At 54.1% G+C, this 16,699-nt stretch overlaps 1 protein-coding gene across 1 annotated transcript in view; it reads right to left on the reverse strand.

Moving 5' to 3' along the window:
- Positions 1-1,451: 1,451 nt before the first annotated feature.
- The window catches only part of EMILIN2 (elastin microfibril interfacer 2), a 46,035-nt gene continuing 30,787 nt past the window's right edge, over positions 1,452-16,699 (reverse strand). Inside the window, exons 5-8 of the mRNA XM_080685534.1 lie at positions 7,214-7,627; positions 5,899-5,931; positions 5,036-5,164; positions 1,452-2,581 (exon numbers count right to left, since the gene is read on the reverse strand). Coding sequence (XP_080541660.1) covers positions 2,244-2,581; positions 5,036-5,164; positions 5,899-5,931; positions 7,214-7,627 — 914 coding nt within the window. The 3' untranslated portion in view covers positions 1,452-2,243. The remainder of the gene's footprint in view (positions 2,582-5,035; positions 5,165-5,898; positions 5,932-7,213; positions 7,628-16,699) is intronic.

Below are 16,699 nucleotides of genomic sequence, written 5' to 3' on the forward strand. Positions count from 1 at the left end.
GAAATAATTTCAAGTGCAATTTACATTGATTTGCATTCTTTATTGCTGGGATCATTTTGTTTGCAGTCATTTAACTGTGGCCATTTGTAATAGTTCATGTGGGGGGAGAGAATGTCTCGGTCCTGTCTCTGCTTAGCTTAGGAAGTGCTCTGCCCTTTTCTCAGCAACAACTCCTTTCTTTCGCAAGTTGTAACCCTGCGCTGCTTGGTCCTGGGCTTGGTTCCTGTGTCTCACTCACAGGGCTGCTGCTTTCTAGGAAGGGGCTCCCCACAGCTCCTGCAGCCTCCAGCTCAGTGACTGTGTTTTCTCTTGCTCTTTCCCTCTTGAAAGAGTGTCTTCTAAATGGATCGTGACTCGGCTTTCCTCCAACTTCATCCTGAGTGAACGCAGGACCTGCTGTCGTTAGACTGAGTGTACTTTGCCCACCGTGGATACACGGAATCGAAATTTTTTTTTTTTTCCAGTAAATGAGTTGGCATGCACCAAGAGAGGAGGACCAAGTATTACTTGGTGCTCTAGAGAACCATCTGTGGTCCCGGTCTTTCTGACTGTTGTGCACTTACTCCCTTTGGCACTGAGTTAAGGTGTTTACAAGGGGTGTGAGGGAGAGAGGGCAAAAGCATGCATGCGTGCCAACTGGATTTTCCTGAAAATGCTCTATGGCACTGGGGTTTTTTCCATGAGTCATTTCTAGGAAGCCATTGATACTCTGACAGCCACCGTTAGTCAGTTCCCCAGGTGGAGAAATGGGGTGAGAATGCCACTCTCCCCCACCCTCCTGGAGAGACCCACACTTACTTTAAAATACTAAAACAGCAAACCTTCAGGCTCCTGGCCACTCCTCCCTTGCCCGGGGGTGGGGTGAGAAAGAAGGCTCCTCTCAGCGGCCAGTGGCCACCCTGTGATCTCACTGGCAAGCAGTCCTGGAACTTTTACAATTGTTACAGCATAACAGCATCTGGTGGCTTGATCCAGTCCAAGGAAACTTGTCTGTGGTCCACACTTTCCCTGAGGTGCATGTGCCTCCCCCAGTGGCACTTGATTAACCAACAGATTTGACCAAGCTAATGAGCAGAGACCACCTGGAGCAGAGTCTGGTGTGCCTAGAGGTTTCTGTGGCTGCTGGGAAGGGAGTAACGTGCGGGGCTTCCCTGGAACAGAACATGCTGTGCAGGGGAAAGTGCCTGCTTTTCTCAGATGAGCTCAGCTTTATGTTGGGCCTCTTGTTGCCTGGGAACCCGAATTTAAAGCCACATCTGTGTGATGTGGGCAGGGAGCAATCTCATTTAACTTGCACAGCTGCTAATTAGATGTGAATTCTCAGCACGCCCTGGAGGAGACCCTCTTCAGCTGTGGGGCTCAGATGGAGGCCTTGACCTCCCAGCACATCTGGACTGTCTTTATAAGCAAAAAGGAACCAAGTGTACATTATGGATGCTGAGGAGGAAGTTAAATGGTTGAGATTAATTTATTCAAGCTTACTTTCTATAGCCATTAAAAAGTCAACGTCTTTCTACAGTTTGCTTTTTAGCAACAACTCTAAATCCACAAGGCACCGGATTTAAGTAACTTGAAGTGGTTTAGTGGTTTTACATCTTTATTGACACTCCCTGTCTTTGCACTTAAATTGTACATGTCATTCAAGGAGCCCAACGAGCTCACAATAGTCTCCTGGATTCCTTCACAGCTGGGCAGAGGCCCAGGTGAACAGTGGTGAACCAGACCTGGGGCAGCAGACTGTAGGCCCAGGTCTCGTGGCGGCACGTGCCACTTCAGTGTTTAAACTTCTTTCCTGCATGCAGTATAAACAAACACTCTGTAAAGACTGTAGCCACAGGTATCCATTTTGGCCAGCCCTCCACCTCAGACCTGCATCCAGCAGCATTTCCTTCTCCCATCAGCAGGACTGGATCCCACTGCTTCGCCCAGGGCGGCACCTTGTAGGCCCAGCTCCGGCCCCTTGGGGCAAAGCCAGAGCTTGGGGAGGACCTGGCTTAGAGGTAAGGGCATGTCCCAACTCTTCAGCTAGCCCAGGGGCATGACAAGAGTCAGTCCTTGCTGCCTGCTGGGGAACTCTAAGGTGTGTTCGTGGCCTCCAAAGCCAGAAGAGGCTATTATCTTGAGAGAGGTGGTGGGACGTCGACAGAATACTAGACCAGTGCTCCAGTTACATACATAACGTGAATAATATTAAAGCTTTCCAGTTCTTACAACTTTCCTTTGCCTTACCTTTCCCCAGTGCCCTAGAGGTGGGAAAGGAAAGGATATAAGAAAAACCCACTAAATGTGGAGTACATTTCGTCAAAGTCCGTGTGAGCCAGCCTGCCCCCAGTCACCACGATGTTGACGCCATCTCCTGCCTTCAAGTGCACGATGAGGTGGAATGCTCCTGGGCCCCCACAGGTGTGCAGAGCCCCTTGGGGCCGGTGGTATTCCAGGAATTCTCTCTTGTAGCCAGCTGTGTGCAGCTGAGCCACGCTGGCGTTGGAGACCGACAAGACCGCTTCCACGTATGCGTCCCTTTCGGGAGTGAGGGTGGCCGTGATCAGGTAGCGCCCATCGTATGGAGCTGTGAAGATCCCTGGGAGGAAGAAGGCAGACACGTGTTCATGGGCCATCACCCCAGCGCTTTGCAACAGGTTTTCAGTTCATGCCTGTGGGAGAGGTAGCCCACCTACACCCACCCAATGACAGGCATTGCTCTTTGCCACTGACCCAGTCCTCTTTGCAAGACCCACTGTGGAATGCTTGTCACATCCAGAAGAGGACAAATACTGCAGAACCTCCAGCCCTGGGTATAATTCCCACACCTCACCTACACCCAGCGCAGCCCTAGGAGGAGCCTGCCCCTTCGTGCCATGCGCAGTCAGGGAGAGAACCATCTGGCCTTGCTGGGGGAGAGCTCAGTCCTAACACTGGCCACAGTGCGCCGCCCGGGCTTGGGAAGACACAGGGCTGTGGCCCAGCCCGTGGCCTGCTCCCCCCACCACCCAAGGTACAGTGAACAACAGCCACCCAGGTCCTGGCTGCCTCTTGGAAGCTTTCTCCACTGAAAGTACCCCAAAGCCAACTTAGAATCAGCCTCACAGCTTGAACTCCAAAAAAACCAAAAAACTTGTTATTAACACAGGGAAAACCGCAACCAGCTCCCCTGTGGAGGAGCCAGTTTCCCTGCGCTGGGCCAGTAGACAAGTGGCATCCCTTCATGGCCAGAAGTTGGCTGATTCTCACTTAGCAAAGATGCGGAAGTGTGGGGATGGCGTGAGGAAGAGGCAGTGGGGTTTGTAGATGTGCTAATTGCAGAGCAGCGGTAGGTGGCCCCACAGCTAGAAGAGTGGGCGCCCACACCAAGTGCCGCCAGGAGCAGCCACTGTCCCTTGTCTCTGGGGAGAAGACTAGATTTGGAATGGAGGGCCAGGGGCTGAAAAGGAATCTCGGGGTCTGGGTCTTCACTCTGCCCTGAAAAATAGGCCACCGGCTCCCTTCCCCAGCTTGTTGTTAATCCTCACCCAAGGATATTTTTTCCATTGATTTTTAGAGTGGAAGGAAGAGGGGTTAGGGGGGAAAGAGAAACATCAATGTGAGAAACACATTGATTGGTTGCCTCCCACAAGCGCCCCTGACTGGGGGCGGGCGGTAGAACCTGCAACCCAGGCATGTGCCCTCGACCAGGAACCGAACCCGAGACCCGTTGGTGCACAGGCCAACGCTCTAATCACTGAGCAACACTGGCCAGGGCCCTTCTCCAACTTTCCATAGTAACTTAAAGCTCCAGGAGTCTTTCCTTAGGCACCTGGACCCTGAGGTCATACCTGGCCCCAGCACTCTGGGTACCTGGCCTTCTTATTCCCCCAGGGTCACCCAGAATGTACTGAGGACCTGCTCAACTAGAAAAGTTCTGGGCTGGAGGTCCCAGGGTCATGGGAGAAGTGTGGGTCACCGTCCCTGCTTGCAAAGATCCCCTGACCTGTCGGAGGGGACAAGCTGCCCCACCAACAGGGCAGCATGGACTGAGGGCCCTGGAGGAAGCTGAACTTGGGTTGAAAGCACAGGACGCTTCTCACACTGGGCTGGGCTGCCTGAGCCTCACGCAGGGTCCTGAGCTTGCCTCCAGGGGCCCTGGAGCTCCACTTTTCCAGCTTCTGCACGTGACTTATGCTCACTAACATTAAGTAAGAACCACTGACCGAAGAATAGGAGGGATTTAGCCTGATGGCCAGGCAGGGAAAACCTGAGTGTGACAGCTAAAAACTGCCCAGAGGGAACTCGATTCCACCTCCCAACAGTCATCTGCAAATCCACCAGCCATGGTGTGCACGCAGCCCCTGGGAGGACCCATGTGGACGCCCAGCTGCTGCCACTTGACGCACTGGCCTCTTCTCAGAGGTCTCCCAGCTCCTCAGGAAAGAACACCCAGGCCGCTTGGGTCCTCAGCACCTGCTCGGGCTCTGCCTGGCTTGCCTCCCCTTTACCCTGGAGACCAGATGCTCACGTCTGACCTGGTGGGAAGGGCTCTGCCTCCAGTCCCCAGGGACAGGCCCAGGTTGTGGGCCAGTGGGAAGGAGGAAGCCTGAGCGCAGGACCCTCGGGTGACCTCTGCTGCACTGTGCTCGTGGGCTGGGAGACAGCACAAGGGACTCAGGCAGCTGAAGTGGTTTCAGAGCAGGAGACCCTACATGCAGGGCCGCCCTCCTGCCCCTCCCCGGCTCTGCTCATCATAAACCACTAGCTGCGGAAGGAGGCAGGGCGGGGCGGACTCCACAGCCTGCCCCAGGGTGTGACACCAACAGACTGGGAGAGCCTTTATCTCCACAGTCACATGAACGACTCCCAGGCGAGGGCTGGTATGCTGACATCATGACTGGGAAATGTCACTGCACACCCACCGCCCTGCAGGCTGGAGCCCCCTTCACAACCCACAACGGGGAGCAGCAGCATTGCCAGCTGCCCCTCCAGGGCCCACAGCTGCTGGGCATCTCCGCCAGTACGGCTCCCCCACCCCAGGGCCCCACACAGCGCACCCCTCCAGACTTACCAGTGCTGGGATCATACACATCCCCGTCGTTGACCAGCACTTTATTAAAGAGGACAACACCGCCATCACTGGGGAAAGGCTTCTGGGTGAGCCCCGCAGAGAAAGACACCAGGAAGGGCGCTGGAACCCCTGGAACAGAGAGGACGGAGTGTTCACAGGCAGGTGGGGTTGGGGCCTGGAAGACGAGGCCTGTGTGCCTGTCTCGGGAGGCAGCCTCACCACTTTATTTTGCCTTCAAGCGGTAGAGCACCCAGGGACACACCATCCGAGAGCCAGGCAGTCAGATCGGCTGTGAGGATGGCAGAGCTGGGCAGTGGGACAGGCACTGGCTGGGAGTATTCATGTGTGAGCCCGTGTGTGAGACACTGTGTGTATACATGTGAGACCACGTGTGCAACACTATGAGAGAACTGAGGCTGTGTGAGAATTTCTCAGAGCAAACTGATGCTGTGTTGTACACCATACAGCGGGCGGGGGGGGGGGGGCGGGTGGAGTGGATAATGGGAATAATCTAGGGAGCTGCTTATTTATTGAAGAACTAACAATACCTGGACCCCAGGAAGCTGGTCAGGGCCACACCAGGCTTAGGTCCACCCAGTGGGCCTCTCAGGAAACTCCACGAGCTGGGTTCACGCATGAGGGAGAATTCCTGTCTCTGGCATGACTCTGACCCTCTCTGGGGAGCAAAACTTGCAGGGGCTCAGCCCACTGCAGTCAGCAGAGGCCCTGCCCACAGCTGGCGGGCAGGACGGCTGGGTCCCGGTCTCCACCCACACTCATAGCCCGAAGGGAGGAGGAGGACACACAGGGCAGAGGCTGCCACAGAGGACTGGCCTCCTGCCCAGGTCTCCTGGCAGACGCACCTGGGGAGGCTGCAGGCAGTGTCTTGGGGTATCCTGGAAAACAAAATGGGAATGGAGCATCAAACAAAATCCCACGCAGCTCCTCATTTTCAGAGCCCTTCTTTCTCACTCCTCACACTATTTAGGCATAGAGCAAGGGCACCACTCCAAGCCACCTTCCTAGAAACGTGCGTGTGCGCGCGCGCACACACACACACACACACCGCCCCCCCGCGCGCGCCCCCCCCCCGTACCTGCCTCCTCACTAGCCCACTTATCCCTGGGCAGGGAGGAAGGCCCTGAGGGTGAGCTGGACGAGGGACTAAGGAAAAAGGTGAGGCGCTGGGGCTTCTCAGCCAGGGAGAAGTCCAGACTGAGTCGTTCACAGGTGCCAAAGACCCTGCTAGCCCACCCCCCCCCCCCCCCCGGAGCGTCTGTTCGCAGCTTCCCCTCCAGCGGGGCTGGATGCAGTGTCTGTCACATGGATGGATGGAAAAGAAGGAAGGACTGCATGGATGGACAGACAACAATAGCTCCACAGTGAAGAAGCATCCATGACACGTGAAACTAATAGAAAACAAACTGCTTAGAAAACATTTGTTTACATGTCATAGCCCGGCGCCTCAGCTTCCTCATCTGTAAACAGGACTAATAACATCACGGTGCTGCCAGGAGAGCTGTAAGAAATTGACTGCCTGGTTCAGTCTCTGGCACGTGGCGGGGATCCCACAAATGTGCTCTCTTTGCCTTCACCAGTTAGCAGGGGACCCCACTCCCACCTGCCCCCAATGGTGCTGACACACTTGCACGGAGCACTTATTATGCACACACGTACTGAACTAGACTTTCTTCCCTGTCCTCACAGAAACTCCCTGAGGTCCTATCACCACCCTCACTGCAGGTGAGGGAGCTGACCCTCAGGTCAGGAGGCCGGCCCAGGGCCCAAGGCTGGTGATGACAGGTGGGATTTGAGCCAGAACTTTCCAGCTCACCCATTCTGAGACAGGCTGTCTACTGCTACATAAGCTCCCGGTACACATTTGGTTTCCCGGGTTCACTTCCTGCTGGGAAGATCAACGAGCTTCCCGTGGCCTGGATTCCAGCCCAGGGGACAATTCTAAGTGTAATTTATTGCACTCTCCTGGGGTGCCCCAGGCTCTGGGGGTTTGATTAGCATGAACTGGTCCCTCAGGACCTCAGCACCTTGGGAGAGCTACCTTTTAGATCTTGAACCCTGAACCCACAAGCCCCTGCAGCAGGCTCCGGAGGCTCAGGCTGCCCCTCCATGCAGTCGCACCCTCTGCAGCTCACGTGTGCTGGCCCCTGTGAGCCTTACCTGGTGCTCCTGCGAAGCCTTCCGCGCTGGAGATGGGCGCCTGCCCTGTCTGGCCATTCACGCTCTCGGGCAGGCCTCTCCCCGACACGCCCATCCTCCCGGGAGGCCCAGCCTCTCCAGTCTCCATAATGACCCCAGTGGAGCCAGGCAAGAAGGGCAGGCCTGTCCAGCCAGGCCACCCTGGCCAAGGCAGTGGCTGTTGGGGTCTCTTGGGCAGAACAGGCTGTTGGCCTGTGTGCAGCTGTTGTCCAGGGTCCTCAGGAGGTGGGGGCGCACTGGGCCTCGGCAGCGGCGGAGGCGTCAGCTCCGGAAGAGATGGCTCCGTGGGGACCTCTGCCCACTGCGGGGGCTTCTCGGAGGCCTGCGGGGCCTTCCCTCGGGGAGGAGGCGGGGGTGTTTCTGAGGGCTCCTCCGCTGAGCATTTGGAAAGTGGAAAGAAATAGAGTTGAAAACCTCAGGCCTGACTGCTCGGCCACAGCCCCTCTATGCTCGGGTGGCTGTCCCTAACGTAGCGAAGTCGGCCCTGCACCAGGGACACAAGAGCGGCCACCACCGCGTGGGCACAGAAGGGGCTGTGTGTCAAGCTGCCCTCGGGGGGCCTGGGAGCCACTGAGGCGGCCATGGGAGGCCCCTGCCAGGGGCGGGGGGGGGGGGGGGGGAGGGGAGTTTCAGCCTCCCTCCATGATGGCTGTGCTCTCCCAACAGACCCACTCTTGGCTCCAGCACCCGAAACGTCCTGATTTCACCGTGTAATGACCCCATGGGGGTGCCACAAGTTACTGAAAGGAACCAGCTGAACTTACATGCAGACAAGCTAGTCTTGGGGTCACTGTGGACGATTTCACAAGCTGAGGGCCTCTGTACACATGCCAAGGCAACCCCAAGCAGGTGTCCGGGAGCCGGTCCCCCTCTTCAGCCAGAGCAGGCCTTGCCCTCACCACTGAGATCCCCAGCAGGGGATTTCCACCAGAGGAACCTCCTGATTCACACGTCCTGCCCTCTTGGGATGGCACAGTGACGCAGCCAGGAAGCTGCCGCCCTGTCCTCCATGAATACGTTCCTGGAACGAGGCTTCCTTTAGAGGCCCACAGGGCGTCTAAAAATAACCAAGCCTGGCCAGACACCCCCACCTCCTCAGGCCCACATGGTGCCTCTAATGCCCAGGCTCCAGCGCTATAAAATTATGTCCTGGCAAAACCAGTGATTGCATTTTCAACATCATCTAGTTTGATTTTAAAACTCACTAAAGTAACTACGGCATAGAGAGTGTTGAAAAGTGAGAAGACTCCAAAATACATAAAATCTGGCAAATGATAACGCAACACTATTACGAATTCAGCGAAAAGCAACATAATCCTCTTTAGCTATTACTGAGCTGTTTAGCCCATCATGGCGTAAGCACTGCCTTGATTTTTGTGCTGTAACTCTGTTGGGAGGGGAAGCAGGGAGAGACGTGGGGGAGCCTAACGTACGGCCGTCTGTAGCTGGTAAGTCATACAGTCTATACAGTGTCTAAGTGCTACCTGTAACGTCTGTACAGGAAGACATGTGGAGCTATCAGTCACTTCGGAAATATGGAGGCAGCCAGAGGCGTTGCACGTGGTTGCCCGGAGTGAGGGTGACGGGGAGACCCGGGGGCACGGGCGCAAACTTCATCATCAGCTTCTCGGCACTATTTTTCCTGTTTTTATAAAATATAATTGTGGAAGACGCCCAGGGCCTATTTCACGGGTGGAGAGTGCCTGGCCCTCAGGCCACATAAGGCCTGAGAAGTCATTTGGTTTGGCCCTGCCAAGGCATAAGGAGTGAGTTCATTAAATGTGTGACCAAAGTTAGCAGCTAATTTTTAAGCTGATAATTTTGTATGTTCCTCGAACGATGTGATAAACATCCAAACGGCCCTGGCAGAACAAGGCTCTCCACCCTGGGCCCTGTTTCTCCCCGTCCCTTCCGCCTGCTTCAGTCTGTCTTCTCTCCTCCCCTCGCTGTCCTTCCTCCCAGGGCACACCTCTGCCTGAGCCGTGCCATCCAACAGCACTCCTCTGTGCGTCCCTTTCCTTCCTCCCACCAAGTCCTTCCTCTAAGCCCGAGTTTAGGTGTCTCCATCCAAAATGTATAAATAAAGAATACTTTCCTTAGTCCTACAACTTCAATGAATTACAGTCAGCAAAGTACCTCAAAATAGCAAAGTCCAGGCCCTAAAACTGGCCCTTTTTTGTTTCTCCCCACCAAGCCCTTCTCTCTGAAATCCACCGTCATTTTCCTGGTCTCTCATCACTCAGAGCTCAGAGTCATACTTTCCTCCTCCCTCTCTCCCTCGCTCCCGCTCTCCTTCTCTCTCTCTCTCTCTCTCTCTCTCTCTCTCTCTCTCTCTCTCTCTCTCTCTCTCACACACACACACACACACACACACACACACACACACATCTGTTGCTAAGTCCAGCTGACTCTAATTCTGAAATACTTTGGCTCCTTCTTCCACACCTTTTGCACAATGCCCTTTAGAAAGCATTCTAGTATCTTTTCCCTGCTCAGAACTCTTCAGCTGTTTCCCACTGCTGATCAAGTCCGATCAGATCGCCTCTGCCTGGCATCCCGAGGCCCCACCACCTGCCCCTCTCCTGCAGGCGTCAGTACCGCAGTGGTGCCCGGCTCTTATCTGAGCTTCGTTCCTGTTTTTTCTCACTCCTAAATGGCCTCTTTGGCTCCCTCACTGAGAGAAACACACCCACCCCTGAAGTTGCAGCTCAGATACCACTCCTCCGTGAAGCCATCCTGGATCTGCCCAGTAGGGCTTGAGCAATCCTGTCTCTGAAGCATGAAGCTCTCTGGACCTCTAGGGGCTCTTTCAGTTTCTTACCTGACCTCTCTTGCCAGGCGATGAGCACTGGAGGACACATTTCAATGATCTTTCATCCCCAGTGCGTGGCACAGGAAATTGTTTGGTGAATGAAAGGAGGCTGGAAGGATGGCAGGTGCTATGGGCCACACCCAAATTCCTGCCAGCCATTAAAGTGGCATCTTAATTTTGCCAACAGCTGCCCCTCTGGGGTCCTGTTAGGGCGATACTGGTGTGCGGAGTCAGCGATCGTTACCTCTTTCATAGTCGTCTCTCCCTCACCACCCAGACCCATCACACTGAGGGGAAGGCAGAGAGAAAAGAATGAACAAATATACTGCTTGGGCCAAGTATCCTCCACTGATCTCCCTGGGGGGTCCTTCCACAAGCACTGAGAGCCGAATGCTCCCATCACATCCCAGCAAAGAACGAGAAAGCTGCCCCCGGATGGAGCCCACCCCGGCCCCTCCAGCCCACACTCCCGCCGGCATCCTGTGGCTCCTGATGCATACACTTACTACAAACTTGAAACAAAGACCAGACAGCCTTTTGCTCACTCCAGAAAGATAACTCTGGCAGTCAGGCTTGCTGAACTGAACATGTGTTTCTAATTCAGACAGTGACCATCTGAGCCGAGTTCATGAGAGCCAAGTGTTGCTGCCCGCGTGTTTACGGCGTGAGGAGTGGTAAGCAATGGGTCAGCCACACGTGTGCTGCTCTTGTTGGGGAACCTGCCCCGGGCACTGCCCTGATGCCTGCGTGTGACCTCGGGAGCAGGCCAGGCAGGACACAGCCTTACCACGGAGGGACTTGGTAATAAAAGCCACTCCCTCTCCTTAAAAGTTCCTACTAAAAGCCAGTTTCAGCGTTACTAAAACAAAGGCCTGCCTTTAAAAACCACCCAAAATCCATGCGGCTGGTGTGCTGAGAACGCGTCTTCCAGCTGATTAATGCTGGGCTGTCTCTCCTCCTGCAGCCACTTGGCAACCCTGGAGGCAGGCTGGCTGCAATGTGAATCGAAGTTGCAAAAGTTAAGGCTCCTTAGCATGTTCCTGGCACTTTAGCGGTGTCTTGGCGCAGAACATGCGGCTGTGGGTCAGGCACTGGCCTCAGACGTCGGTGTCTGTGATCGAGGCCTGGCTGTGGGGAAGCCACTGAAACCTCCTGAGCTATTCCCTCCTCCACTACACAGGCCAACCCGGGTGGGTGGGGTGCGAGCCCCTAATCTCAAAGCACTGTGCACGCGGGAAGTGCAAGTCACCAGAGGTCTGGTCCAGGTGACACTACCCACCTGCGTCCGCCTGCAGACCAAATGCTGCAACTATGGAAGTGCTTTAAAGACGCCCATCAAGACTTCTGGCTTTAAAAACCCACCAAAATGCTGACATGAGGCAGCTAACTGGATGGACGCAGGATGTCCTCAGAGTCGATTACCACACTGAGCACAGAAGCTCGGTTTCTGGGGACAGCCCACACCGCCACCGCCAGGAAGTCCCCACGGTGGTTCCGCCCTGACTGCACAGAATGGCTGGGGGAGAGGGGCCCCACGAGGAAACAGCCAGTGATCTCCCTGCAGGAGGGCGAGGCGAGAGCAGGCCAGAGGCATGCCCCCTACAGGGTGGACGGGTAGGTACCTCAGAGGAAAACCTGCTCTGCTCCCGACAGCACAGGGCGGGAGCGGTCCTCATGGGGATGGCTCTGCTCTGAGCGCTGGCGCTGGCTGGCACAAGGCAGCTGGGCTGGCGACGGCCCCGCAGGGCCCCGCTGAGTCTTCCTCGCCAGGGCAGAGCCCAGTGGCTGGCGTGACCCCAGGGGTGGTCAGAAGGGGTCTCACTACCTGAGCGTCGGCATCACTTGGGAATTTCTCTGGTGGCAGAAACCCAAAGCTGATTCTAACGTTGCATGGAAAGGCGCAGGGGACCCACGCCACCTGATTTTCGGACTCATTATAAAGCTGCAGCCATCAAGACAAGGAGATCGATGACGAACGCGGAATCAGCCACCCTTCTGTTGGTGGCAGGTGTCACCGTCGGTGGTTTTATTCGCTCTCCTCACCTCCCTCCTGCCCGTGGCTCCCTTCCTGGGCACAGCTTGTCCAGGGCAGGCGGCTTCTGCGGCCTCGGAGGCCCCTCCCACTTCCGGGACCAGAGCTGGGTAGGGGCTTATTGTTTTCATTACAAACTTAGTTACAAACCCCTGGGTCTCCCCTCATCCCCGTGGAACAGGAACCTCCTGAGTGAGCCCAGGAGTTCTCGGTTTAAGCTCCCAGAGGGTTGTGCATGCATGTGGGAGAGCTCAGCCCGCAGAACACTGCGCTTCTACATGCGAGGTGACGGTGGAGAAAGGCGGCCGCCATTTATACCAACTAAAGAGCATTGCAACTCAGTGCCCTTGCCCTGGCCGCGTGGCTCCGTGGGCTGGAGCGTCCTCCTGTACACCAAAAGGTTGCAGGTTCGATCCCCAGTCAGGGCGTGTATGGGAGGCAACCGATGGATGTTTCTCTCACATCGATGTTTCTTTCTCTCTTTCTCCCTTCCTCTCTCTCTAAAATCAATTAAAAAAAAACAAAACACATATCCTTGGATGAGGATTAAGCAGACAAACAAACAAAAACAGATGCCTGCAGGGTCAAAGGCTGTATGTTGTCTGGAGTTAGTATGGTCTGAGGGTATGGCGTTTACTTAGCCTTTCTATGCTTATAACAACCCGAGGCCCACCACGCTGCTTAGACCTAACCGGGTCCCACACCAGCATCAGGCCACTGATGGGATTCTTAAAGCTGAAACACGCCTAAATGAAACATGATTAATATAACTGAAGTAGTGAGACATGAGAAGACAGAGGTGGGCGACTGGAAAGGGAAGTAATGCTGTGGTCACTAGAGGATGTTGAAACAATATTGTGGCTTCGACTCAGGCCGGTCCCTTCTTGGAACTGTGATGTAGGGAAAGAGAGCTTCCCTGATGCACAGAAATATTCGTTGCCCACATCTCTGCTCGGTGAAGACCCAGGTTTCTCAACACCAGGAAGTCCCCTGGCCTCCCAACTGTAAGGGGAACAGCGCAAACGCTGGAGTCAGCGGGCTCAGCGTCTCCCTCAGACCGGCGAAGGCTGGACGTGCAGGCCGGCACGGCTGCAGCCAGTTTGGGGTTGAGGATGCTTGCGGTGCAGGCCAGGAGGGTCCTGGGCCCAGGTAGGAAATAGACTCTGCCTTCCACCCTTGACTGACTTCAGTGAGGCTTAAACTGGGCAGCTTGGGGACCAGGTGCCACTGAAGGAAAGGGAGAGGGTGCTGGTGCGAAGGTGTGAAGGGCCGGGCCCACGCCCATCTGTGGAAACGGGAGTGAGTGTGTCCAGGCAGAGGCCCAACCCCTCCAGCCCCGCGGGACAGAAGAGCAAACGATGAGAAGCCTCCTTGTCCTTCAGAACCTAACCTATCCCCAAGTGCCAAGCTTCTGACAGACGTATTGAACATGAATTTTGAATGCTAGGCAGGGGCGATTACTAGGCTTTTAACACTCTCTACCTGGTCCACAATTTATCAAAGAAGAAAACAAAAGGGAAGGAAAGAGGGAGAGATGCCCTTGCCTGTCGAGAGCATTCTGCAGAGCAGCCGGAAGCCTGACACCCAGGGCTCCCCTCCCACCCCCACTGTATGGACAGGCCCGCTCACTCCTCCGAGGCTGAGGGAAAGGGAGAAAAGTCTGCCCAGGAACTTACTGCCCATCCATTAGAGGGGACAGAGGGTTAAAATAATGGGTAATGTTTACTGAGTGATCACCAAGGGCTAATTAATACACCTCTACTTAGGAGCGTTAATCCTCATAACTTTCTGAGGTATTATTATTGTTTCCAATTAATAGATGCAGAAAGTTAGGCACTAGGCCAGCCGTGGGCAAACTACGGCCCGCGGGCCGGATCCAGCTGTTCTATCCAGTTTTGCTCTCCCCTCCGCTCCTTTACTTTGAATTTATATTAGTTCACACAAACACTCTATCCATGCTTTTGTTCCGGCCCTCCGGTCCAGTTTAAGAACCCATTGTGGCCCTCGAGTCAAAAAGTTTGCCCACCCCTGCACTAGGCAGATAAATCACTTGCCCAAAGTTACAGAGAAAGTATGGGTTTGCAAACTGCTTCCTGGCTCAAAATCCTCTGATGGCTTCTCATTGTTCTTAAAATCCAAATCCTTTACCACAGCCTATGAAGTCCTGCATGCTCTGCTTCCCACCCCCTCTTTGGCCTCACTGTCTACAACCTTCCCCCTTGCTCACAGACTTGATCAAATGGGCATTCTGAGCTTTCAAAACTGGCATTCATTCCTGCCTGAGGGACTTTGAACATGCTGTTCCTGCTACCAGGAACACTTATCCCACAAATCTCTGCAGGGCTTGCCCCCTCACTTCATTCATATATCTGCTCTAAAGCTATCTCCACTGTGCAACCCTCCCTGACTATTCACTTAAAATATATTGTCCCCCCACCCCAGCCAGTTTGGTTCAGTGGATAGAGTCAGCCTGTGGACTGAAGGGTCCGGGTTTGATTCCAGTCAAGGGCACATGCCCAGATTGTGGGCTCGATCCCCAGTGTGGGGCGTGCAGGAGGCAGCCGATCAATGATTCTCTCTCATCATTGATGTTTCTATCTCTCTCTCCCTCTCCCCCTATCCTCTCTGAAATCCATAAAAATATATTTTAAAAAATAAACTAAAAAAAATAAATTGTCCCCCAATCTCTATTGCCTTACTCCGTTGTATCTTTCCTCACACACCGATTACTAGCTGAAATCACATCTTTATTTGCTTGGCTGTGCATTGTCTGTCTTCCCAACTACAGTGTAAGATCCATCAGTGCTGATTCTTCGCCTTTTGATAGGCACCTGTGCAAGTACTAGATGAAACTCCTGAACCTTGTGTCCCATAAAATAACAAACATCTGCACTAACAGGAGAGACAGGGAAGGGACTTGGATCTATTTTTTTTTTTAAAGGGTGTGTCATTTTTTTAAATATATTTTATTGATATTTTACAGAGAGGAAGGGAGAGGGATAGAGAGCTAGAAACATCGATGAGAGAGAAACATCGATCAGCTGCCTCCTGCACACCCCCTACTGGGGATGTGCCCGCAACCAAGGTACATGCCCTTGACTGGAATCGAACCTGGGACCTTTCAGTCCGCAGGCCGACGCTCTATCCACCGAGCCAAACCAGTTTCGGCAGGGACTTGGATCTATTTGAACATCAGCTGAAGCCCCTCTGCCCGCCCCCCAACTGGCTGCCTCCCGGATAATTCAGCCCCCACTAGGGATGCTCCTGAAGAAAAGAATGAGATCTGTGAGGAGGGCAGTGGACTGAATGGGAACTGTCTGCCTCCTGGACCGGCAATCTGGTCACTGGCCACTGCATACACTACCTTATGCATCCTCACCCCTGGCCCTTGGCTCCTGGTGGGAGATGAGGACTGACATTCACATTCCCTGCCTCCTGACAAATACAAGCCACATCACCCTTCAAAAGCTAACTTGCTTTGACCAACAGAATGTGGCAGAAGTGACACCATACCAGCTCTGGGCCCAGCCTGGAAGAGGCCCAGCAGCTTCCACCTTCCCTTACGGCCAGTTGCCATGTAATAAATCTGACCACCTTGAGACCACCCTGCTGTGATGGAGCCCAAGTTAGCCACATGGAGAGAGAGAGAGGACAGCCAATGGAGGAATCCTGTGGCATAGACAAGTGACTGAAGTCTTCCTGGACCTTCCAACCCAGACAGGCCAATGCCAGCTGACTGCAGCCAAGTAGATGGCTCAAGTCGACACCAAATGGGGCAGAAGAACCGCCAAGCCAAGCCCTGCCTGAGTTCCTAACTTGCAGAATAATGGAGAATAACACATCTTTGTTGTAGGTTGTTACATGGTAATAAGTGATTCATTCACACCAACTCCTCACCAGGTATGCCCTCCATCCTCCTCCTTTTCTGATCCCTACTCATCCCTCAATTATTAGCTCCAGTAACACTTCATTCCAGAAGTTTCTCTCATCACTCTACCTCACTCCTCACCCCACCAGCCTCTGAATTCTCAACCTTGGACACTCAGCTCAGGTGCTCTCTCCTCTGAGAAGCCTTCTCAACTTCCGCAGCAGCTGTGGGTGCTACTCCCCAAGCCCAGGGCACCCATGAACACTGCATTCCCATAACCAACCCTGTTTGCTTGCTTCCCCTCAGACTGTCACTGTCATATTCACATACTCCACACACATAGCGCATTACCGACCACACAATAAGGGTTCAATAAGATCCTATGAACTAAAAAATAACCCCTACACCACCCACTACACCTGTACATACAGTCTCATTCAGGTCTCCGCAGACCTGTGTGTCTTCGCCACTATGACTGACAATGCCTTGCAGGTGAAGACTGTGATACTCATCTGTATCCCTCACAGAGCCTTGCACATAGTAGGAGCTCAGTAAATGTTCTGTTGACATTTTACTAGTCAATGTGTGACTTACACTGTGATCCTAATGCACCCATGGAGCTCCGATACTCAGGTCACAGATATCCCAGCACTGGAGGCTACACACGGGCAGATAAAGCTCTGCTTGGTTATTTGGGCTCTTTGAAATTCCCGAAAGTCCATGCATTCCACATTC

This window comes from Plecotus auritus (genome assembly GCF_963455305.1).
Source record: "Plecotus auritus genome assembly, chromosome: 8".
In the NCBI taxonomy this organism is placed as follows: domain Eukaryota; kingdom Metazoa; phylum Chordata; class Mammalia; order Chiroptera; family Vespertilionidae; genus Plecotus; species Plecotus auritus.